Source organism: Phaenicophaeus curvirostris, chromosome 22 (assembly GCF_032191515.1).
Source record: "Phaenicophaeus curvirostris isolate KB17595 chromosome 22, BPBGC_Pcur_1.0, whole genome shotgun sequence".
NCBI classification, from domain to species: Eukaryota; Metazoa; Chordata; class Aves; order Cuculiformes; family Cuculidae; genus Phaenicophaeus; species Phaenicophaeus curvirostris.
In genome coordinates, this window is record NC_091413.1 from 7,458,229 (window position 1) to 7,483,396 (window position 25,168).

Here is a 25,168-nt window from a genome sequence, read left to right on the forward strand (position 1 = left end):
TTGGGCGCTCTCACCTCTGCGCACCGTGTTCAGGTTTCACATTCCTGAGCCAGCATCTCTGTACCCTGGCTAGTAATTTCTGCCTGTCTTATCACCAGCATGATTTCCCAAATTCCCTATATATATATTTCATTTCCAGAGCGGGATTTATCTGGAACAACTCAGGAAGGTTTGTTATTGCCTGAAGAAGAATTACTTCTTGCAATTTCCGTGGTATCTCTCAGGGGTTTAGCAAACTGGAGATCCTCTTATGGTTTTATTCCGTTGGAAACGGCCAATTCTATGACGCTATGAAATTATTAAGGTCTCTGACCCTGAGCTCTTCTCAACTGGTACGTCTCGGAGAGCTCTGTCACTCAGGTCTTGTGGTGTTTGTCTGCCTCATCTGGCAGGGTGGAAAACCAAAACAACTTGTGTTTAGAGAGGTGGGTCTTCTATGGAGCCCTGTGAGTGTTTGGGGACAAACACTGGCGCCTGTGGAAGCTTGTGGGCGTCGAGCACTTGTGAGCATTTCTGTGCGTGGCACCGTCCTTCGGGTGCTGTGAAAATAGAAGTTTGAGCTTTATTCCATGTGATTTCCAGGGAGTGCTGTGAAGTAAACATGGCTTTCATTAAAGGGAGAGGGTTCTGGACCATAACGTGGGGAAAGATGCTCTGTGGGTCATTTAAAAATAACAGGAAAAGCCTTTATTTCAAAAAGACTCAGGGTTTGTTGTATTGGATCTCAGCCGCACTTCGCTTTAAATGCATATTTGAGGCCTTCTCAAGGGATCCGTAATGGGAGCTGCAAGGGAGCAGTGCAGGACACAAGGCCAAGATGGACACGATTTAAAATAACCCGTGTTCTTGGAAGCAGGGCTTTATGTGGTGGATTTTGTTGCCCCCTGGGCTGAGGTGGGGAACTAGGTGAAGGTAGACGCTTTCTGCAGGAGCCACTTTCTCCAGCCACATCACCTGTGTGGATTTGAGGGAGAGTTGGTGTTCGGAAGTCATCTTAACATGAGATTCCTCATTCCCCACCCATGTTGTGGAAGAGGGTCGGTGGGGTTTTTTTTGTCACCTTTAAAGAGTAAAAACCTTGAATTTTCCACCACCAGAAGCCTTAATTTCTCCGTTTCGTTGATCCAGCCATATGCCACTGGTGATAGATTAGAAAGTGTATTTTCTGTACTGTGTCAAGGAAGAAGGTGAATATGCATGGAAGCTGTGTGATCCCATGGGAAGCAAACCAGATTCTGTTGGTGCCTGGCCCAGCCTCCTGGAAAAAAATTTTTTAGTAGAAAATTCTCTTTCCTGGGCTGCTGTTGAGGTGTTCCACTGCGCAAGAATGTCCATGCTCTGTTATTCAGGTTTGTAACGTCCAGAGGTTGGACATGTTTCTCACTGCTCCGTGTGCTGACCAAGGTTTTTCCAAGCCTTGTTGAACCATGTGGCACCGAGCAGTAGGATGCTCTGTTCTTATAGGCACGGGGCGAAGCACCTCACGGAGATGGGAGTGACAAAGTCCTTCTGGTTTCTTATAGGTGATGTCCAGAGCGTGGAAATGGAAACTGTGTTTGTGTGTGAATTTACAGAGAAGTGACCTGAGGTTTCCTTTTGTCGCTGCCTTTGGTTGGACTTGATATTCCAGTGGGTCCTTTCCAACCTTAGTGATTTTATGATTCTATGCCTTTAATTTGGTTTTTGAGCACTCATTTGGTTGTCTGATGTCAAGGATGCTGGAGGATTTGTCGGGTAGATGAATAATTTCCTATAGCTTGGAATGGAAAACAGATCTTGCTCTGGAATTAAAAAAAGCAACTTTAGCTTAGACACAAAGTGACGTGATTTCCAGTGGGATTTAGGAGAGCACGGTCATTCGCGTTGTGTGGGATTACAGCGAGGGTGAGAAGCTCCACAGAGATGTCTGAAAATGGATTTTTCTCGATAATTGTGAGAGCTGTACTTCCAGTTCTAATGACAAATGGGCAAGGCTTTCATAAAGCAAGTAGAGTTTGGTTTTTAGGTTTCTCTGTGATGAGATTCTTTCTGGAGCAGCGAGTTACAGTTGGAAAGGCATACGTACGTGTTATTTTATATGTCTTAATATTGAAATAAACTGATGAAAAACACTGCCAAGAGAATTTTAATCATGGGAAAAACAGGCTCCCATGGAGGCTGTGGTGGATTTGTTGTGCTGGGGACTTTCTTCGCCTGTTTGAACAACTGAAGTGAAAGTGGAGAAAAGCGAACGTAGTTTCATTACACAATGCAAACCTTTCCCTACCATTGTCTTCATCTCCTCTTTTCTGCGCCGTTTGTCTGCCACTAAGCGATGAATCACTGACTTAGAATGGGATTCAGGGGGTTTGAGTGGGTTGAGAGATGCCTCTGCCAGGGACAGACGAAAAACTGGGAAGAAGGAGGTTAAACATAGCTGCTCGGTCTTTATTTAAGAATCCGTGCGATAATTCCCCATAAATTTTGCCCTGCGATCACCTGAATGTTTTTAATCTTGTCTGGTAGGACGACGGGGTGGAGCTCACGGCTGTTTGTTTGGGAAAAAGAATCAGGCGGAGATGGAAAAAATAATATTTAGAAATGGCAGAGTCATTTCAGTCACCACAAAGTAAATCCCTCCAGAGCCAGGTGGAACGCGTCATCTTTACCTTTTGTTCACACAAAGCCACGTGCCGCTTTGATGTTCCCTCTGCACGGCGACGTGTGAATTAGGGGAAGGGAAATTAAAAAATCCAGCTCAGATATTCTCAGGTTTTTGTTAACCGACTGCCGAGCGATTTCACTTTGTTCTTTCTTGCGTTTCTGTTCGTGTCAGCCTGCGCTGCTTCTCATCTAAATATAACCGAGACCAGCCTCTTAAACGGGTTTTTTTATTACCCTTGGGAGCGTGTCGGGTTTCTTGAAATCGAGCACAGGCAGAAAATGTTCAGCTATCTTTGAAGGGATATTTTTGTGCCGAGGAGATGAAAATACAGAGAGCAAACCTCTACCCTTCCATCTTCAGCACAGCCCAGAGAGGCTCTGCACGGTGGGTTTACAGGGAGAGCGCTCCTCCCGTGGAAAAGGGCGTGTCCCACGGGGCAGGACATGTCCCCTCACTGTCCCTCAATGTCTCCTCAGTGTTCCCTCAGTGTCCCCTCTCAGTGTCCCCTCTCAGTGTCCCCTCTCAGTGTCCCCTCGGTGTTCCCTCACCATCCCTCCATGTCCCCTCTCAGGGGATGGTCCCACGGGGCAGGACATGTCCCCTCACTGTCCCCTCAGTGTCCCCTCAGTGTCCCCTCTCAGTGTCTCCTCACCATCCCTCAGTGTCCCCTCAGTGTTCCCTCACCGTCCCTCAGTGTCACCTCTCAGTGTCCCCTCTGTGTTCCCTCACCATCCCTCAGTGTCCCCTCACTGTCCCCTCAGTGTCCCCTCTCAGTGTCTCCTCACCATCCCTCAGTGTCCCCTCAGTGTTCCCTCACCGTCCCTCAGTGTCACCTCTCAGTGTCCCCTCAGTGTTCCCTCACCATCCCTCAGTGTCCCCTCTCAGTGTTCCCTCAGTGTACCCTCAGTGTCCCCTCTCAGTGTCCCCTCTCAGTGTCCCCTCAGTGTCCCCTCACCATCCCTCAGTGTCCCCTCAGTGTCCCCTCTCAGCGTCCCCCCTCAGTGTCCCCCCTCAGTGTCCCCCCTCAGTGTCCCCCCTCAGTGTCCCCCCTCAGTGTCCCCTCAGTGTTCCCTCACCGTCCCTCAGTGTCCCCCCTCAGTGTCCCCCCTCAGTGTCCCCCCTCAGTGTCCCCTCTCAGTGTCCCCTCAGTGTTCCCTCACTGTCTCTCAGTGTCCCCTCTCAGTGTCCCCTCAGTGTCCCCTCAGTGTCCCCTCACCGTCCCTCAGTGTCCCCTCAGTGTCCCCTCTCAGTGTCCCCTCAGTGTTCCCTCACCGTCCCTCAGTGTCCCCCCTCAGTGTCCCCCCTCAGTGTCCCCCCTCAGTGTCCCCCCTCAGTGTTCCCTCACCGTCCCTCAGTGTCCCCTCGCAGTGTCCCCTCACTGTCCCTCAGATGCCCCCCCTCTCAGGTGTGTCCCCTCTCACTATCTCTCACTCTCCCCCCTCACTGTCCCTCGGGTGTCCCCTCAGCGCAGTCTGAGCCGTGGGAACAGGCTGGGCCGTGGTGGGGTGTGTGGGGTGTGTGGGGGCTGAGTGGGGCTGGGGAGCTCTCGCTTCCCCGGCTCAGCCTTCAAGGTTTAAGTTGTTTTTTCTGTTTTAAAACCTTCCTTCAGCACGCAGCTCCTGGCCCATTCCAGAATCTGTGTCGTCGCTGCAGGAACGAGCCTCAAAATCCCCCCGGGTGGGTGACTTAGAGCCACCCCCACGTCGCCCTGTCCCCCTTCGTGCTGGGAAGCAGCAGTGAAAGAAAACAGACATTTCACCACTGCGAGTCCCTCTGGAACACCTGCCCCCATTTTTTGTATGAAGAGACAGTAAAATCCTGTAAAACATCATAGCTTTCAGTCCTTCAAAACATTTAAAGACTGTAGAGCAGCTTCCAGTGCTGAAAGAGGCTCCAGGAAAGCTGGGGAGGGGCTCTGAATCAGGGAGGGCAGGGAGAGGATGACGAAGACCAGTTCTCAGCTGGAAGAGGGGAGATTGAGATGAGTTCTTGGGGAGGAATGTTTTGCTGTGAGGGTGGGGAGGCCCTGGCCCAGGTTGCCCAGAGCAGGGGTGGCTGCCCCATCCCTGGAGGGGTTCAAGGCCAGGTTGGATGGGGCTTGGAGCCCCTGATCCAGTGGGAGGTGTCCCTGCCCATGGCAGGGGGGTTGAAATTAGATCATCTTTAAGGTCCCTTCCAACCCAAACCATTCCATGATTATCATCAAGCTGAGTGGCTTTTTCATTTTATTCTATTCATAGTTTTCTTTGCGTGAACTTCCCGAAAGAGAGTGGACAATTTTCTGCAATTAATACCCCTCCCAGCCCCCGCAGTATTCCCAATAATACTTGGTAATTGCTGGCTCAAAATGATGAAGCAATTAAGCCTCTTCCTAAATTTGCAGAAGTCGGTGTTTAGTTAAATCTGGTCTGTCAGTCTTTGTTTCTGTGGCAGAGCCCAGAAGCTGCTCCCGCTTTTCAAAGTGCATTTGAAGGCAGAGGAAGATTTATCTTTTTCCAAATTAAATTCAGGCAGGGACACTTGAAAGTGTGCAATGGAAAGGGGGCAAATGGAATGGGGTCCTAGAAAAATGTCTTTGTTTTATTACAGTGATAAACTATTTTCGTTGTCCCAAATGACCTTGTTTTGCATTTCTGTTACGGAGATTTTTTTTTAAAATGCTGTAAAGGCTTCTTGCAATTAAATCAAAGTCTTTGTTAGCAGGTAGGTTTTCTGGCAGCCAGATCTGGACCCGGGTGTGAACTGGCCTTATCTTCTGCTGGGGGAGGAGAATCTGCTTGTTTAAAAACACCGTTTCTGGGTCTCCTGTGGGAGCTGTGCCTGGTGTCAGGGCTGGTGGTTCCAGGTGCCATGATGCTCTTTTTTTTAGACATGGTGGGAAAAACCCAAGTCGTGTGGAAGGTGTTGCCCCAGCCAGTGCTGGGAGAGACGTTGCCCTCCTGAGTTCTGCACTGGGGTGTTTCTAGCCCCGCGGGAGCTGCTGGAAGTGGGTTTTCTCCCCGCAGACATGTGGCAGGGCTGGTGCCGTCAGTGGGTCGGGTTTGACTTTGGGGCTGTGCGTGCACGTATTAGCAAAATGGTCACTTCTAATTACGTTTGTGAGGCTTTGATTTCCTTCCAAGTATTTTGCTTAATCATCTTGAGTAGGCTGAGGGAAGGAAAGAATTAGCTGAGGTCAGGGAAGTTGAAGCTGCCCGTGTTGCTCCTCAGAAGCCGGGCTTAGTCGGAGAGATCCCGAAGGCAGGAAGGAGTCTGCCTCCTGTTCTCTTCCTGCTGTACGCCAAAAGAGTGAGGGGAAATCAAACCCTGGAAAAGCCAAACAAAACAGGGAAGTGGTTTTGCGCGATAGGCTGTGTTGGGTGCCTCCCTCTGCGCGAGAGGTCCGGATTCCCCTTCCTGCGAGAGGAATACAACTGGGATGTGAATCATCGGTGGAATAGAGGAGAAGGATCCTAGTCTGGAAGTGCCTGCCTGGCTCCACTGATGATGGAGGGAGTCTAGACAGCTCCGATGGAGACACATGCGTTACAGGCACTGGAAGGTGTGGAAAGGACTCCCAGTGTCCAGGCCTTTGGAATAATGAGCACTTTAATAGTTTATAATGAATATTCACGTGGAAAGATGAATAGCGAAAGAGGAAGGCTGTATTGAACACTTCCTGAAAAAAAACCTGTCATTATGATGATCAAAGGCAAAATCCAGCTGCCGCCTGCCTTCTGCCGTATGAGTTTCCATGAAAACATGGGTCCCCTCACGTCCTAAAGGCCAGGCTTTGGCCAGTGTTTTCCCAAAGAGGACAATGCAGCCTCTGCAGCACCTTTGGGAGGAGGACTTTCCACTTTTCACAGCTTGGGCTGGGAGAACAGCACTCCTCGAGCCACGTGTATGGCTTAAAGCCAAGAAAGATCACATGGATGTGAATTAGTGCTAAATAAACTTTAATGGAATTTAAAAAGAGACTTATCATCCTTTGGTCTTTGTGCATTGAATGAACCGTGTGCTGATGCACTCAGGTTTGCCCTTAGCGTCCAGGCATCAAGCGTTGTCGTCCATGACGTCGCGGGGCTGAAACCACTAATGATGGCATCAAGGTTTTAAGTGTGAAAGCTGCTTAGCGGGCGATTAGATATCCCTCTCCAGATCATTGCGGTCAGCTCGGAGGAGAGGATGCAGCACATTTACGAGTGGAAAATCACAGACTCTGAGAGAACTGAGTGCTACAAGCTGTGTAGAGGGGAAACTTTCTGCGTGCCAGGACATCGTCCTCATTTTTAAAAATCTTTAAGAGAAGCCAAACCTGAGTTTCCAAAAGGAGGAAGAGGGCAACGTGCCCTGGGTAGATCCTATATTGATACAAACCATGAAACCCTTGCGTTGTTATTTATGAAGCACCTAACCCGAGAGCAGAGAGGGAGCCCTTCCAGCGTGCGTGGTGCTAGGAAACAAGGCTGCTCTGAATCCTTCCTCCTTGAAGAATCCTGTAACAAAGGTAGGGAACCTGTTCTTTCATTTCCTGATGGTTTGGGAGGCAAATGCTCTGTCTCATTGCAGCCACGAGTCCTCTCTCCTCTTTGGGAAATGAAACATGGAGCCTTTCAAATGTTTCTTTTTGGCAGATGTCTGGGGTTCAGCATGCAGTTGCTCTGTTTAGCTCAGAGTGATGGTTTTGGCTAGGAGACACGTAGGAATCTAGGATGGCAGCAAAAGGAGCTGCTGGAGAATCCTTTTGATGAGAGGGAAGTGGTTGTCAGGGCCGTCTCCTCTCTTCCATGGATGCCCAGAAATCTTCATCGTTTTCATACCTGGGTGAAATGATGAAAACCTCATCAAGCCCTTTAGAAATCAGGAGAGGAATTAAGGCGCAGACCCTGGCGATAAAGGCATTAGTGTGTTTTATTCTCTCTTCTGAGAGCCGAGACCTTTTCTAGTGCGATAAGGTGTGAAAGAAGGCACTGTTCTCCTCCTGAAAGAGAATTCCTAGGAATGACCAGCACCAGGTCCTCCCAGCCAAATGGTGCCGGGCTGGGCTGATGGAGAAATGCAAAGTGCCCTACTTATTCTGGCTGCTACAGGTCTGACCTCCTTGTCTCATCCGACACCTCGTTGGGTAAGAGGTTGCCGCAAGATCTCAAACCCTCAAATTATGTAAGATTTACGGAGTGGCTTTGAAGCTGGTCCCTCCCTTCAGTGTTTGTTTACTGCCCGGCATGTCCTATTCTCTGGATTGCGAACGATGAATAGGCACAGAAAGGGAGCTGTCGGGTTAGTACAACTTCTCTGTTCCTCTTCGTGTTTCTGCACACGCTGCGTTTATCCCTGTTTCCAAGTTTGGGAAGACACCGACGACGTCCTGCGCTGATCAGGGCTTTGCTGGGTGATAAATGTTGGCTTGTAAGTTCAATGTGCATGTGTCTTTGAGGTGGAGGGAGAGGAAGAATGGCTTCTTGCGTTATTAGAGGAGAAACAAAGAGGTGCTGACTGAAAGTATTTCAGGAGGAGTTTGTGCTGGGTTTGCTTTTTCACATGCAGTTTCCCTCTAACTTTGAGCAATCACGTGTGAAAAAGGAAGATGCTTAATTAATGAGTGTGCGGCTCGTACACGGTGCCTCGCCGTGCACCATGGTTTGGGCTGCTAAAGTCTGCCCTCCACCAGCACTAAATCCCATGAAGGAGGCACACGGGTGGGGCGTGCAGGCTTTCCATGCGGGAATTCCTCGGAGGAATTTTCTTCTGTTCCATAATCAGTTCCCAGGGCACCAGCTGAACTGCCTGGTGCTGCTCCTCTTTTCCCAGCCCTGGTAACTGTGCTGCTGCTGCCATGTGCTACGGAGGCTGGGGATGGCGAGGCAGTCGATCTGGGAGTTGTGAGGATGTACGGCATTTTTCAGTTGTGTTTATTCCTATTTTTGCATTTTTCCCACCCATATGCAAGTCCTCATCCTTGCTTTACATTCCTGGTTAGCATGATGAGCTGTTGCAGGCTTTTCAGGAAGGAGAGCAGGATGGACATTTAAGCAACTTGAATCCTGGGGTCAGTTCTGACCCCTCACTCCAAGAAGGACCTGGAGGGGCTGGAGTGCGTCCGGAGAAGGGAACGGAGCTGGGAAGGGGCTGGAGAACAGGGGTTGTGGGAGTGGCTGAGGGACCTGGGGGGGTTATCCTGGAGAAGAGGAGGCTGAGGGGAGACCTCATCGCTCTGTGCAGCTCCTGGAGAGGAGGTTGTGGTGAGGTGGGTGCTGGGCTCTGCTCCCAAGGGACAGCGATGGGGCGAGAGGAAATGGCCTCAAGATGTGCCAGGGAAGGTTCAGATTGGATAGTGGGAAAAAGTCTTCCCTGATAGAGTGGGGAAGCCCTGGCTGAGGCTGTGCAGGGAGATGGTGGGGTCTGTGTTCCTGGAGGGGGTCAAAAACTGTGTGGTGATGGCACTTGGGGATGTGGTTTAATTGACATGGTGTTTTTGGGCTGAAGGTTGAACTGAATGAGCTTAGAGGACTTTTCCGACCTTAATGATTCCATGATTCTGTGACATCTCAACGCGAAATGTCCTTGGACGTCCCACCATGTGGGAGTTTAATCACAAAATCAGCACAAACTCCGAATTAAATCACAACAGGATGCTTTTGGAGGGGTTACTCTTGAGAGACAAACACGAGGGCCACCTCCTTCCATGATCCCGGGTCTGTGTGTTCCATTTCCAAAGCTGACGTTGCTCTGTGCAGTTGCTCGGGAAATGTAACATTGTTTTTTCCCCACCAGCGTGACACAGTTTTGCTAGGCTGTAGTGCTCTACCTGGTTCCTACAAAGATTGTCCTTTGTGTTTTATTTTGGTGACTGAAGTGTTTTCTACCCATGTGAATTTTCACAGAAAGTTCTAATTTCAGTTGTATTTTTATTTGCATGTGGGCAGAAAATGAAGTAATTCCCAAATATAGTCCTAGCCAAGAGATCCATCTGTTCTCTGCATTTTTAAATGGCAAATTAATCCTCAGCATACAACTCCTCAAATGTCTCCTCTTTTATAATGGATGAGATCACAGAAGGGATGTTATTTTTCCCAGGCCTTCCATTTTAAGTTGGCCTTGACGGGAGAATAACAGCGATCATTCCAGTTTGACAGAGCACTCGTGGGCATCTTCCAGTGGCCGCAGTTGGTCTAAAAAGGATGTTAAAAAGAAAACCCTTTGAAATTAGAATCATAGAATCATAGAATCACCAGGTTGGAAGAGACCCACCGGATCATCGAGTCCAACCATTCCTATCAAACACTAAACCATGGCCCTTAGCACCTCGTCCACCCGTGAGCACCTCGTCCACCTGTGAATTATTCTTCTTCATCTCTTTGGTGTCTTTAAGAGGCTGTGGAAGGTGTAAGGCCACAAACACTGTGTTTCAGCACCCTTGCCAAACGCAGTTTTTGGTGATGGAGAACCAGGGCTGCGCTGTCTGTTTTCTGTTGGATTTTTCTCTCCAGACGGCTTTTAGAAGGACTGAACTTCCCCTTGCCAGAAAGGGGATTTCTATATTAAGCTTCCCATGTTCCCAGCGTTACTGAGGAGCCATTGTTTCTGGGCTGTGGATCTTGGCGTGCCTCTCGCTGCGACTGCCCTGCGAAGAACGGTTCTGTTTGTTGGGAAGAGAGGATGCACCCATTCAAACCTGCGCTGTGCAGGAATTGCAACACACGGCTTTTTGTGCAGGACTAAAACAGGGCCTGGAAGAGGGAGGTGATGGTCTCACTTACCTTCTGGCAGGGCCCAGAGTGGCTGAGGGAGGAGTCCGTGGGGCACGTGTGGGGCCAGGTGGCTGAGAAATGAGAGCTGCCAGGGACGCCGGGTGTACTAACAGTGCCAGGTTTCAGATTTTTAAGACAAAGTGTGATTTTTTTTCAAAGAAGATGACAGAATTAATTCTGCAGGTCAGTTTGCCATGATCTTCCTGTGGCTTTATGTTAAAAACATCGCTCTGGAAGACTGAAATATCCTTGGGGTGAATCAGAGCTGGCGGGTTTTTTTGTGTTTAGCGTATGTATGAAAAATGCTTTTCTTCTGAAAAATTTTCTTCTTAAAATAAATGAGAAGTGTTTATTACCAGGAAATGATTTGACAGTGCTTTTGAAGCAAAATAAGTTGGTTTTACTCCTCAAGGTACCATGTAGGAATGTAGTTGGACACAGTGATGGTTGCATTTTACATGGCATTGCGCTCTCCTGGCCTAAGATGGTACTTGGGGTAGGGTTGGGGTTTTTAAAGATGCTCAGGAAATCTCCTCGTGAAAGCAGTGCAGCTGTTGTTTGGGAAGCTGCCTTTAGATGTTGCTTTCTTGGTATCTTGAGAAGATTTGGCCTCCTGTGAGCTGGGAGATCAAGTTCCTCAGCCTGCTCCCTCGGTGATTCATCGAGTGACCTTGGGCAAAGCCCTTGGCCTGCTCTTAGCTGCAATGCAGGGATGTCAGGGCAGACCTACCTCCCATCAGGCTCCGACCAAAATGGGCTTTTTGGAGACATTTCATGTGCTCTGGGGTGACAGTTGCACAATATTAATTTAGATCGTCTGCAGATAGCTGGCAAAACCTGTTCGCTTTAATAGTATTATGCCAGTTTGGGCCCAAGCATTGAAAGCTATTTTTCTTCCAGGCTGAACAAGCCGTTCCTCTGCGGTAGCAGTGAACCCTGCCCAGCCTTTGTCTTGTAAAAGCTGCTGCGATCGCAGACTGATCAGCGCAGGCAGCCTCGAGCAGGAGCTCTTTTCCAAGCAGGGCCTGGTGGGTCTTCTCTAATTGGGCTGAAGCCCGGCACGGTCGAAGGAGGTTCAGGCTGAACATTAGGAGAAAATTTTTCATGGAAAGGGTCACTGGGCACTGTCAGAGGCTGCCCAGGGAGGGGGTTGAGTCCCCTTCCCTGGAGGGGTTTAAGGGACGGGTGGACGAGGTGCTGAGGGACATGGTTTAGTGATTGATGGGAATGGTTGGACTCGATGACCCGGTGGGTCAACCTGGTGATTTCCAACCTGGTGATTCTATGATTCTATGAACCGGGGGGGCTGCAGCAGGGCAGCTCACGGGGGCCGGTTCCTGACCCAGGGCTTCCCTTGGTGTCGGTGATGTTTAAAAACCAGAGGCTCCTTGGGCTTACGCGTTCTCACACCCACCCTCTCCCTTCCCTCTTTGCATCGGTGAAGTTTAATTGTGGGAAAGCTGCACCAACGAGCTGGCTTTGTACTTCACCCTCAAGGCCTCGATGACTTTAATCTTTCCCAGCACTGAGCTCCGTCACTGTGGCCGTTTGCTGAGAAAGCATTTCCTCCCCCTTCCTGGAGTTTCATTTTTGAGCGTGAGCGGTCCCACTGCTCCCTGGGTTTGAGAAGGCAGCGGCTGGGGCGGCAGACGACTCTCCCTCCTTCCAAATTCAACTCCAAACACCATCCATGGTGCAGTTAACAGCCGGCACAGGGAGAAGATGGCTCGGATGGCATCTTCCCAGCAGGAGGAGGGCTGTGGTTGCTGAGTTTGTTGTGTAGATAGGCTGGTGAGTTTGTAAACCAGGACCTCTTTTCTTCCAGGTTAATATTTGTTATTCTAGATTGTTGAGTTCCAGGGAAGAATTGAAAGGAGCCTGTCACTGCCTTGAAATGCTGTGAGCATGGGGGCGGCTCTCCATCCTTTGGAGCTGTGTCTGCATCTGCTCCAGGGTTCATCTCAGCCGGCTGTTTCTCATCACAGATCAGGGGTCAGACATCACGATGAAATGGCTAAAGTAAATGTATTGATGTCACAGAAATTAAAATGTGAGTGTTATAAAGGCAGATGTAGGTTAAATGTATGGTAAATACTGTCTAGAGGCTGTGTCTTAAAACACGTACTGGTCAGAGACTGGGAGAAATCCTGTAGCCAGCCCATGGTATTTGACTGGCTGAGAGACAGCGAGTTGTCGTGGCCGTGCTGCTTTCCCATGGCCTCTAAGCAGCATTTCATTTAATTTCTGTCCATTCAGGATTCCAGCCCAGCAGGAGGTGTCTTAAATCTCCTTTCTGGGCGTGGTGAGACTGAAGTTAAAGAAAGAGGATGTCCCCATTCCCCTGTCTGCAGTGTTTAATGATCTTTCTTCAGAGCATTAAATGCTTTTTTCATGTGCTGTGCGACTGTTTTCCTCTCACATGCAGCAGGTCCTTTTTCCCCCCTCCGTAAGTTGTTTTATCATAGCTGTGTGTTGTTAAATATTTCAGAGGCTGCGCGTGTGACACGTACAAACCAGAGTTCTTGGGTGGTGAGTTCTCAGCGGCTTGAACGGGTGCCAGGAATGTCAGGCAGCCGCATCCCGGCGTGCTTCGCGCCCCCTGCTCCGAAGGTGCTGGAGCCTGGGGTGCTGGGCAGAGGGGAGTTACACCCAGAGACTTTTGGGTGTAGCTCATTGCTCTGCAGCTCACTGCCTCCACCCTCTCGCAGCCGGTCTGTTTGTGTACGTATTTAAAATGCAAAGCTGTGTTATGAAATGGAAAAGCAGGGCTGGAGCTGTTTGTGGTGTGCGCGGGTGGGCTGAGCCCCGTCAGCTGCTCCTTCGTCTGCAGAACATGGTAACGACTCCTTCCCTCCTCATCTCCCCACACAAACAACCTGGACCTGTTTGACTGGGTTTTCCAATACCTTCAATTCAAGTTCAGCTCCTTTTAACTAGGAAAAACCCTGTGTTTATTTCCACAGACTTGAGAAATGTTTATTTTCTTGCTGTATGGACCAGTGTTAAATGGGACACATCACGTGCAGCCTCGACTCAGCCCTTCTGGATCTTCCTCGTGGTGGTTCCTCCTCTCCTGTGGCAGAGCAGATCCTTTAATCCGTAGCTACAGTGGAATGCGATACGTTTTTGAAGGTTTCTCTCTTTTTAGACAGCTAGTGTTCTATTTTTTCTGGGTGTTGGCAATAATCAGGTCTTGTTAATTCATTCCTTTCCAAAATAAGTGGTGCTTTCAGGATACTTTGACCAATTTTCTGGTCCGGTTTTCCCAGGTCCAGTAAATATTAACTAGTGGTTTGTTTCCAAAGCCTAATGGTTTAGTATTTGGTAGGAATGGTTGGACTTGATGATCCGGTGGGTCTTTTCCAACCGGGCGAGTCTATGATTCTATGATGTATGAAGTATCCAAGGTTTTATGTCTCCTGGTCAGAGCCGGGCACACAGCGGTGTCCCTGCCCGCCCTGCACAGCCACAGTGTTTGGTACAGAGATCATCTGTGGTGCCTTAAATAAGATCTGGAAAGGGAGGGATGAGGAAAAAGGGTTCCGGGTGCTTCTACTCCGAGATGACTGTACGTTAACTTTGGATTTCCTGCCCCGACTTGGGAATCTGCTGCTGCTATCGGCCGTGAGAAGAATGTGCTGCCAGCAGGGCCTGGTGCTGCGGGAGGCTCTTGTCCCGAGCGCATCTTCCTGGGAGATAATCTTTGCTTAGAGGTTGTGACGGGGTATTGAATCAGAGCTAGGCAGAGTTCCTGATTTGAGTTAATTTTGGCAGGAAACAAACCCAGCACTCTGCATGTTTCTGTGGAAGGAATCCTGGATCCCTTACCAGTCCTGGGTAGGCAGTTTTTGAAGGCAGCTATTTAAACGAATCCAATTTTACTTTTTTCCCTGCTGAAATGTGTCGTGTGTTCCCTTGGAAAATGGAAAGGGTTCTGACTGATTCCGAGTGGCTTTTTAACTTGTTCCAACAATCAGAGGTTGGGTTTGCTTTGCCTTTTTCTAAACCTGAAGCTTGGCAGTGTAGCTTAATGCCTCTTTCTGCTGTACTTTCCACCCAGGTCGCAGTGTTTCTCTTGCAGGACGTGGCCTTACGGCTGACTCACCGCTCACATCCGCTCGCAGAAATGAGGTTGCCCCACATTTTAAATTGCAGGAGGGCAAGGTGTGAGATCCCTCGATCCAGCGCTGCTGCCGTTGATGGAAAGCAGCGGGTATCCTGTTCCATCGACGGGTTTGGAGCCACTCTTTCATCTCCTTTTGCTGGGGAACAAAGAGAACAGCTCATGTGGTGTTCTTCACTCAAGTGCTTTCATTTTTCATACATAAATGGAGCTTCACTTCGTAGTTCGTGACTCAAACTGCAACAAGCAATTAGTTGAAAATGAGGTATTTCTGCGGAAATGAGTTATGCAGTCAGTGTGCACTGGGAGTCGAAATGTCATCTTTGCAGTTGTGAGTGAGAAAAGGAGAATTCCGTGGGCTGGCTGAGCTGCGACATGCCGAACCCAGGCATGTCTGGGGCTCGGTTTTGTGATCTGCTCCCCGTCCCTGGATTCTGACACGTGGAGTTTTTGTGACTCTGCCGTACTTAAAGCTTAAAGACTGGGTTATGAATAGATTTTTATCTTGATTAATAGAAAATACTTACGTAGGTAAATGCTGTGAGTGAGAACACACACATTCTACATTCTCGTAGAACACTGCAGGCAATTGTGGAAGGCAGATTAATATTTCAAAAGGGCTTCTAAACCATACATGTGTGTGCAAGGGAAGGATTTTGTGTCCACCTCCTTACTGAAGTAGGAAGGATTGCCTTGGTAGCTCCGGTTTTTTTGTCTGATTTCACCAGCAGTAAAATCAAAACTCTCCATTCCATGTTGCTGTGATGCCGTGGGAAAAGCTGGAGTGGAACGATCTGGCTTCAAGTTGTGCCAGGGCAGTTTCTGATCAGACAGCAAGAAAAATTTCTTCACTGAAAGGGTTCTCGGGCACTGGCAGAGGCTGCCCGGGGAGGTGGTGGAGTCGCCGTCCCTGGAGGGGTTTAAAAGATGGGTAGATTTGATGCTCAGGGTTGGTTCAGTAGTGGACAGTACAGTTGGACTCGATGATCTCCAAGGTCTTTTCCAGCCAAGTGATTCTGTGATTCTGTCTGGGCTGAACTAAAGAGCCCCCAGGATCCTTCCTGGTTCAATCTTCCCGTTTGTGATAAATGAGGACACATCCTGATGACGGTCCGGGAGCACCGCAGAGGCAGCCGAACCTGTGAGCCTGAGGTGTTTCAAGAGGCGGATTCCCAGCACGGGCTCCCTCCCGGCGCAGCGCGTGTGTTGTGACAGCCCAAGAGATTAGCTTGTCTGCGCGCTGGCATTCTGCTCCGCTGAGCTTACATGGATGTTGAAGAGCAGGTTTTCCTGTGTTGGGAAAACGCCGTGTGCCAGAGCACGCTCTGCTTCTGGAAAAAACCATCCTGGGTTCCGCACTGCTTGTGGGAGCACGGAGTAGAATTCCAAAGCCGTTTCCTGTGTGTTTCTGACCACCCCAAGGCCTATTGATCACTCAAAACACTTTGGAGAAGGGAGGTTATTTTAACCAATCGGTTACATTCCCTGTTAAAATCTCCCCAGCCTATTTTTCTGAAAGCCCGATGAACTCGCTCACTAGGAGGATTTTTAATAACTTATTTTCTGCACGTTGGCAGAGGATCACTGTTTTCAGAATTACTCACGGGGAAGAGGAAGGCGGTACTCTGACGTGCTGGGAACGCATCCCCCTGCAGCTTACGTGCTTTAGATTTGTGTATTTTTAAAGCTGGGGAGTTGACAAGGAGCTCTGCTTTTCTGCCTGAGCCTGCGTGTAATTCGCTGTTGGAGCTTTATTTGGATGGTGCCGTGTGCGGTGAGTGGCTGACGCAGCCACTGGAGTTAACTCTTCCATCATTCTCCTCCACACAGAACAGAAATCCTTTGACTTTTGAATCATTACATCCATGTTTCTGCGATTGGAAAAGGGATGAGGCTTTCCTTGAAGAGAAGGGAATTGTTCTTGCCACTATGTTTTTTTTTTCCTTTCTGAAAAGAGAGTCAGGAAATAATGAGGTTTATTTTCTGGAAAATTTTATTTTGCTTCAGGACAGACATCCCTAAAACTCCTTGGGAAGTGGAAATTGCCAGCGTGGTCCTCATTTCCCCAAATTGCGTGGGATCCAAACTCTTGTTGTGGAATTTATCACCCCGTTGGATTCATTGTCTGGATGCCTGACCGTGTTACCCAGGGATTATCTGTGTTCCTCCCTGGAATGCTGGGATTTTAACAGGACGTTCTGTATTTTAAACCTCCTCATAAAAAAGAGGCTAAAATTAGACTGTTCCCATTTTAAAGCGCTGCTGAAATAGAAATGCAGCACTGCCTCTTGCTTAAAGGATACGATCCCAGCAGAGTAGAATGTTTAAAGCACTTTGGGAAGTGTGTGGCTGGTCATAACACTGAGCATCAAGACGTGAGAAGGGACACAAAAACGCGTGTGGGGCTGCTTGCTGTAACCCTCCAGTTTCATGTTTGCCTTCCCCTAGGAGCAGGGAACCACGCAGCCCGCTGGCAGCCTGGGAATTATTTCCAGACTCTCCCCCTGCGCTCTCTGTCTGTATTTGTGTTTTAAAAGAAGTTTCTCTATTCATGTCCAATCGGAACCTGCCCTGATGCATCTTGAGGCCGTTTCCTCTCGTCCCATCGCTGTCCCTTGGGAGCAGAGCCCAGCACCCACCTCACCACAACCTCCTCTCCAGGAGCTGCACAGAGCGAAGAGGTCTCCCCTCCGCCTCCTCTTCTCCACGATAAACCCCACCAGGTCCCTCAGACACTCCCACAACCCCTGTTCTCCAGACCCTTCCCAGCTCCGTTCCCTTCTCCGGACGCGCTCCGGCCCCTCCAGGTCCTTCTTGGAATAAGGGGCCAGAACTGACCCCAGGATTCGAGGTGCGGCCTCCCCAGTGCTGAGTGCAGGGGACGATCCCTTCCCTGCTCCTGCTGGCCACCCCACGGCTGAGCCAAGCCAGGGTGCTGGTGGCCTTATTGGCCACCTGGGCCACTGCTGGCTCGTGTTCAGCCGCTGCCACCCAGCACCCCCAGGTCCTTCTTCTCCAGGCAGCTTCCCAGCCGCTCTTCCCCAAGCCTGGAGCTGCTCAGGGTTGTTGTGACCTAAGTGCAGGACCTGGCACTTGGCTGTGTTGAACCTCATCTTGTTGGTCTCAGCCCATCGATTCAGCCTCTTTGGGTTCCTCTGCAGGCGATTGCTGGCGTTAACCCTTGAGCCTACTGACGGCCTGTTCTGGGGGCGGGGGGCAGGTTTGTCTGCCTTTCCCACAGCGCGGCAGAGAGACCTTCAGTGTAATGAGGGCTTGAGGTGATGCAGCATTGTGAGATTTAGCAGAGAGGCAGGAGGCTGAACGAGATAAACTGGCAAAAGATGAAGAGCGAATTGCAGCGTGCTTCACTTTGAGCAATTAAATAATCTGTTAATGAAGATGGCACAACAGCAGGTGACACCGATGCAGGTGAGGCACAAAGAAAGGAGTTTACAAGTTTAGAAGAAAAACAAGCTTGTGAACAGGCATCTTGGTGGTAGGAAATAGGGAGCTGAGGAGCGGACGGGGCTGTGGGTGGGTCTGGGTTGTGTATGGAAATAGTGAGTGTGAAGCCCTGGCAGAGGCTGCCCAGGGCAGCGGGGAAGTCTCCATCCCTGGAGAGACTCAAAACACGTGTGGCTGTGGCACTTCTGGACCTGGTTTAACAGGCAAGGTGGCGTTGGGCTGACGTTGGACTGGGTGAACTTAAAGGGCTTTTCAAAGCTCAGCGATTCTATGGAAAAACAGGTTGGGCGATGCCGAGGAGCAGCGGAGCCCGCCTGGGAGAACAGGACACGGGCCCCCGTTTCACTCCTCTCCTGGCATGGCTTTATTTTCTCTCCTCTCCCAGAGCAACGCTGAGCTTCCTCCTCTGGGGAATGAGAAGTAGGAGGAGAGTGTGTGGGAAAGGGGACCAACGCGTGAAGCGGTGGAATGTCAGCTGGATGGGAGGAGTTCCTCGTGTTTATTCTGCATTTTTGACCATTTTTGTGTAGTTCTGGTCAGGCGTGGGTTTGTTCCCACTTCCATTGTCTCTTAAGTGCTTAGGACCTGAGGTTCCCCTCACTTCTGCATCTCCAGATCTAACAGGGATAGAGCCCGGGGGCTTTTAGCAGCGCCACCGTGCTCAAAAAACCAACTGATGCTCTTACCCTGGCATTCCATAAACTGCAAACCCGCAGAGAAGGAGTGAGGTGGGAGAGGTCACAGCATCAGATCAGGAAAATGGGTAAAGCCTGAAATGGGTTCCCTGAGAAAAGACTGGAAGTGGTTTAATATACAGAGGGAATATAAGAAGCCTAGGAAATAATTTAAGATAAGAAAAAGATAAATTGCTCGTCGTTTTTTGTGTAATGTGGAGAGGAACCTAAAAATTAAACTGAAAGCAGCCGATTGCAAACAGCCGGGGTTATTTTTGTACGTGGCAGATCCCCCCCTACAGCCTCCGAGTTAGAATTCCAGCAGAGTTCTTTAGAAGGCAGCTCGTGTAATGGAGAACGAGAGTCTCCAGGGTTATGTCAGACGACATTATTTTTAGCGATGTTCTAAGCCCGCATGCCTCGGGGAAGGAACCAGCCACCGAAGGAGATGACGTGTCCCCACCGGGCAGGCTTTAATAACATTATTCTCCATATTTCTCACTCTCCCGCGAAGCATCTGACGATCTGCGCTGTCAGGAGTGGCTGGGCTGGATTGATTCCCTCTATGGTCCTGGTCTGACTTAATTGATGTTTTTGAAAGGTGTTCTTGGACCTGGATTCCTCGTACCCTGAAGTTGGCTGCGAAGGCTGTAAATAGTGTGTGCTGGTTCATACACTTCTGTATAAGGAGAACCCAAGGGTTATCTCTTGGATTCGCAGCAGCACCCGGGAGCATAATTATATTTCTTTTTCTGTATGTGAGAGCACCAGGAGGGGTTTTCAGGCTCCGGCAGAGCTCTGTACCCTCTCTGTGTTCCTCCAGTCTTCCCACACAACTCTGAAGCTGATACAACATCGTATTACTGTTAATTAAATCTGCGCTATTGTCACAGCGCGTAACAGGATCTGTCTGACGTTTTACCCGTATTCTATTTCCCCGGCTGTCTCCTCAGAGGTCTTTGTGGGAGAATATTTGTAGAGTGACTCTAAATTCCTGCGTGTAACTGGGCTGTGTTACAGAAACTGGGTTTTCTGCGTCAGGCAAAGGGGAGAGAAAGGGCCATAGTCAAGCAAAACCACTGGCATTTTGCTCTCTAATTCAGATCCCGGTGTCCCCTGGTTGCTTTGTGTCTCCATGCGCTCATCCGCCGTTTCCTTTGTGCCTTTTGCAGCAGCGACTCCAGCAGCAGCTCGAGCGATGAGTCCCCGGCACGGTCCGTTCAGTCGACAGCCGTCCCCGCGCCCGCTTCCCAGCTGCTTCCATCTCTGGAAAAAGATGAACCCCGGAAAAGTTTTGGGATCAAGGTTCAGAATCTTCCAGTGCGCTCAACAGGTAAATGCACTTGGGAGAGCAAAGTAGGGAAAAAAGGACTAGGAGGTGGGTTAGGGAGCGGTTAAATAACATTTATTGTATCTTTGGCACAGCAGCCGCCTGCTGCCTCCAAGGACGGGATTCTCCCTCTGCTTCTGCCTCGGTTCTTATGCGGCGATGGGAAAATTGCTTAATTAGTGCCCATCTGTGAGAAATCCTGCGGGTCCCTTGCTTGAGTCCCTGGGCTTGAGCACTTGCAGCCGCTGGAGCTGGCGCTTCGACTCAGTCACGTGGGTTTCCCGGGGGGAAAACCTGGAGCATCTCAGATTTTGTGCTTAAAACTCAGACCATTTATTCTTGCCATGCTTCCGTTTCTTTTTTAATACAAAAAAAAGGATTTCTGTCCCAGTGCTGAATGCTGTGAAACACCCGTGAGTGTGCACAGCAAATAATGCAAGAAACCGCTCACCGAGGAGTGCAGGCGATCCTTTTGTTCCCTGCACTGACTGCCGGAGAGGTCCCGCGGAGAAAAACAGCATGGGATCATTTGGAAAACATTTATAGCGTAATTCATGGGTACAAAAGCACTGGCTGGATTAAAACAATACATGTTAATTCTGTGGCACCTCGTAATTTTAATGCTGTGTTTAAGGCACAGGTGGACGAGGTGCCAAGGGACATGGTTTAGTGTTTGATAGGAATGGGTGGACTCGATGATCCGGTGGGTCTCTTCCAACCTGGTGATTCTATGATTCTATGATTTTATTTCTGTGCTATTCCTTGAAACATCATGATGCCAAGGTCAGTGACCCACAGATCCAGGCTCCTGAGCCAGGCTTGGCGAAATCTGAGTCTGCCAGGTTTTATCCTTCTGAATCGACCAAACAAAGTGCTGTTCAACTTTGATCTCTGTGCCAGCTTTGGAAAACTGCTCTGTGCAATATTCATGTGGGATTGTTAATGAAGTAGTTTATTTCTTGTTCACCTTGGACTGGCTGTCGCTTAGACACAATAACTGTGTTCTGCCAGCCTCAGGGATGCCGAGTGCCACACGTGTAGCCTCTTGGGTTTAAACCTCAAGGCAAAGAGAAGGATCGGCCAGAGGCTTTTGCATTGGCAGATTCACAGCCAGAAGGAAACCGAAGTCACATTTCAGAAGCAACACCAGACTTCCTCCTGTCTTCTATGCTGCTGTTAAATGGGTGAACAATGTGTTTCTGTAGTACTGACCTGTATTTGTCGATTTAGATACAAGCCTTAAAGATGGACTTTTCCATGAATTCAAGAAGTACGGCAAGGTGACATCGGTGCAGATTCACGGGGCTTCTGAGGAACGGTATGGCCTGGTGTTCTTCCGACAGCAGGAGGACCAGGAGAAAGCCCTGAATGCCTCAAAAGGAAAACTTTTCTTTGGCATGCAGATCGAAGTCACTGCCTGGATTGGGCCAGGTAAGGGAGGCACAGGAGTGAGAAATGGTGAAACTGCTTTTCTGCAGGAACGTAATTTAAAGAAACTGGGAAATAGGCCAGAATGAATTCCAGAGCGAGAAGAATGGATGCTGTTAGGTCAAACAGGGAGAGAGTTCCAGTCTTACGCCTCGGGGAAGGAAACCTGCTGTCCTCTCAGACAGGAGGATCTCTGGCTGCTGGAAGAAACAGCCTCATCTTCCATGTCTCAGCAGAGCAGAACCAGTGGGTGGTGTGGGCACAGAGCTGAGTCCTCGCAGGCTTTGTTTCCTGCTTTAAATTAGAACAGCTAACGATGGCTGCATTTTTGAGGCTCAGGCTGCACAGCCCAGGTGAGCGAGCAGTGAAAACTGTAGCGTTGAGCACAGGGTTAAGTTTTCAGTTTGCACTTAAATCACTTCGTTAAAAATTGATGCCTGCAAACAAACCCCTTCCATGTGCTGTTCGCAAGGACAGTGAAGCCTCATTTGAATTCATGGAAGGTGTTAATATTCGTTAAAAGAAAACATTCCTAGAGGAGCAGTTGGAGTGCACAGCTACTACACACCTGAGGGCGCTCAGGTTCCTCAGCACTCGCCCAGCAGTGTGATCAGAGATGTTGAACTGTGCGTAAATAACAACTCAACAAGTGCAGCACTGAGTACTTCTGTCATAGACATCGGTTACACTCTCGTTTAGATCCTATCTCCTTGGCAGGAAGTGAATGAGCAAACAAATCAACATGAACCGAGCACACATAAAGAACACCTCCATGCATCACAAATCTCTTGCTCTCTTACTTCTAGAAACAGAAAGCGAGAATGAATTTCGTCCCTTGGATGAAAGGATAGATGAGTTCCACCCGAAAGCAACAAGAACTCTCTTCATTGGCAACCTGGAGAAAACCACCACCTACCACGACCTCCGCAACATCTTTCAGCGCTTCGGTGGGATAGTGGTACGTGAGCTTTCTGTGCTGTGCAGGCTGTTGTTGCCGATTCTGTCTGCACAGGCCTGTAAAACGCTATGAGCTCTGGTAAATCGTAGTGTCAACAACAGATAATCGGGCTTTATGTGATAACCCGAGTCATTGATCTTCCTGGAATACATGTGAAAGCTTTTCTTTGCGTTTAGAGTGAAACCTTAGCGCTCGTGTGGGTAACGTAGCAGTAGGAGCATTTACAATGTGCCAGTGCAGAGCGTTCACAGAGAAGCTGAACTAGGTGGCTGGGCTGTGGCTCTGCCTGGCTTCATTTTTGTGTTGAATCAGAACAGATCTGTGCAGTCTTGAATTTCCTGTTGATTCCTGAAACAAAGGGTTTGGTTGCTGCGGGTGGAAGCGGCTGTTGGCTTTATTCTGCTCTGAAATACTTCTGTACGCACTGAGGCGACAGTCCCACGCCCCAGGAACCCTGTCTATACTTCTCCCGAAGAAGGGAGATGTGCTTCCATACATGGAAAGCTGCCTGGAGGAGAAGGACCTGGGGGTGTTGTTTGACAGCAACTGACCATGAGCCAGCAGGGGCCCAGGTGGCAAAGAAGGCCAATGGCATCTTGGCTTGGATCAGAAACGGCGTGGCCAGCAGGGCCAGGGAGGTTCTTCTCCCTCTGGACTCGGCACTGGTGAGACCGCTCCTCGAATCCTGGGGTCACTTCTGGGCCCCTCACCACAAGAAGGATGTTGAGGCTCTGGAGCGAGTCCAGAGAAGAGCAACGAAGCTGGTGAGGGGGCTGGAGAACAAGAGGAGCGTCTGAGAGAGCTGGGGGTGTTTATCCTGGAGAAGAGGAGGCTGAGGGGAGACCTCATTGCTCTCTCCAACTGCCTGAAAGGAGGTTGTGGAGAGGAGGGAGCTGGGCTCTTCTCCCAAGTGACAGGGGACAGGACGAGAGGGAATGGCCTCAAGCTCCACCAGGGGAGGGTCAGGCTGGACATCAGGAAAAAATTCTTCATGGAAAGGGTCATTGGGCACTAGCAGAGGCTGCCTAGGGAGGTGGTTGAGTCCCCTTCCCTGGAGGGGTTTAAGGGACGTGTGGATGAGGTGCTGAGGGACATGGTTTAGTGATTGATGGGAATGGTTGGACTCGATGATCCAGTGGGTCTCTTCCAACCTGATGATTCTATGATTCTGTGGCTTGGACAAATAGGAAAAAACCCTCATCTTATGCTGCCTGGCAGCTCTGGCACATCCAGCCGCTGTTGCATCCATGACACCAGCACCCATTGCTGAATCCACGCAGTGTCTGCGGCTGAAACCCTTTTCTGGTGTTACCCCAGCAGAGCTGTCTGATACAGATGTTTATCAGCAGTGGTGCAGTGTCCTGTAAGTTGACCTTTCTGTGGAACACTGCTCCTGACAGCATTATATGCACAGCTCCATCAAAACTCACAAGCTCAGGTGCAGAAGGAGCCGGCTTCCTAACCTTTCCAGTGGGTAACGGGCAGAGGAATGGTGTTTTATTTGCCTGTCGAAAGGAATTGCTTGCCCAGGGTGAGTGGTCAAGTATAATTTACCATGGCTGCAGTAGTGCTCCTGCACTTGGAAATGTAGCCCTCTATTAGCATTCCACTTAAATCGTGCGGCTGTGGAAGTCCTAACAGTTGTGTAAATCTCCCTCTTGACTTCTGTTTTCCCAGATAAAGGGTGAGACCGTATGAAACTGCTGCCGCATCCCTAAATTTATTAACCATTAAATTAGTCTGTCCTGGATCTTGGAACTTGGAGCTTTGCTGATGTTGGTGTGTAGCTCACAAGGGAGACTTGTGCTGTTTAAACAAACACAGCGAGACACTCCACCCGTTTTCAGATTGGGATGAATCATCGGATCATGAGTTTGTTCTGAGGCTTTCGATGCATCTGCCAGTGCTAGTGCTGAGCTTGCATGTTACTCAAATGTCAGCCCTAAGCTTAAATTGATTAAAGCTGGCCTTTGTTAGGCTTCCGGAGCTTTCTCCTGCCTGTACTTGCTTTTCAATGGGCCCGTGGTGGCTTGGGATCAAATAGCAGCAGTGAAAGAAGATGAGGATCTTCTTTGCCTTTGCCAAATCAGTGCCAGGTTGGTTTGGGAGATGAGGCCGTCACTGTCTGTTTCTAGGAACAGAATGGATCATGTTTGTTTGGAAAAGAAACCCTGCTTGCCTCTTGGCTCAGAAATGAGGATCCGAGCAGGTTGTTTTTTTCTTGAGCCTTTGTGAGCGAAGAATAATCTGTGTTTCTTTGATTCTGAATTGTCTCTACCTGACATAATGTTAACAAACCGAAGGTGCTCTTTGTTGATCAAGTCAGGCTTAGAATTTGGAATCTGCATTATGAGGAGCTTTCCCTGTCTTGGGTTTTGCCATTGAGTGAGGTGCAGCAGAGGAGAAAAGTTTTTAACTGTCCACTATTGTTTAAATTCTCTCCCTGAAGAAGATACTAATTACAAAGCGCTTGTGGGTCCATGGGTCTCTCAAAAAATAACCTGCTTAGCTCTCATTGACACTGTGGAATGTCCTTCTTGGCCTGGTGCTGACCGCCAACTGCTCTGTTTCGTGTTTCCCCCAGGATATCGACATTAAGAAGGTGAACGGTGTTCCTCAGTACGCGTTCCTGCAGTACTGTGATATTGCCAGTGTGTGTAAAGCAATTAAGAAGATGGACGGGGAATATCTAGGAAATAACCGGCTCAAGGTAAAGAAATCCTCCCGCTGACTGTGTCCTCCCTGTTGCTGTCATGCATCAGTGGGTGATTAGCAGAAGCAATGTTTTTGGAAGTAAGAGGTTTGAAGTGCGC

General features: G+C 49.3%; 1 protein-coding gene across 3 annotated transcripts in view; it reads left to right on the plus strand.

Annotated features, from left to right (window-relative positions):
• Positions 1-25,168, plus strand: part of SPEN (spen family transcriptional repressor) — a 69,334-nt gene that overhangs the window by 24,042 nt on the left and 20,124 nt on the right. For all 3 annotated transcript variants that reach the window (XM_069874852.1, XM_069874853.1, XM_069874851.1), the window contains exons 4-7: positions 19,812-19,972; positions 21,200-21,400; positions 22,204-22,355; positions 24,940-25,065. In XM_069874852.1, coding sequence (XP_069730953.1) covers positions 19,812-19,972; positions 21,200-21,400; positions 22,204-22,355; positions 24,940-25,065 — 640 coding nt within the window. The remainder of the gene's footprint in view (positions 1-19,811; positions 19,973-21,199; positions 21,401-22,203; positions 22,356-24,939; positions 25,066-25,168) is intronic.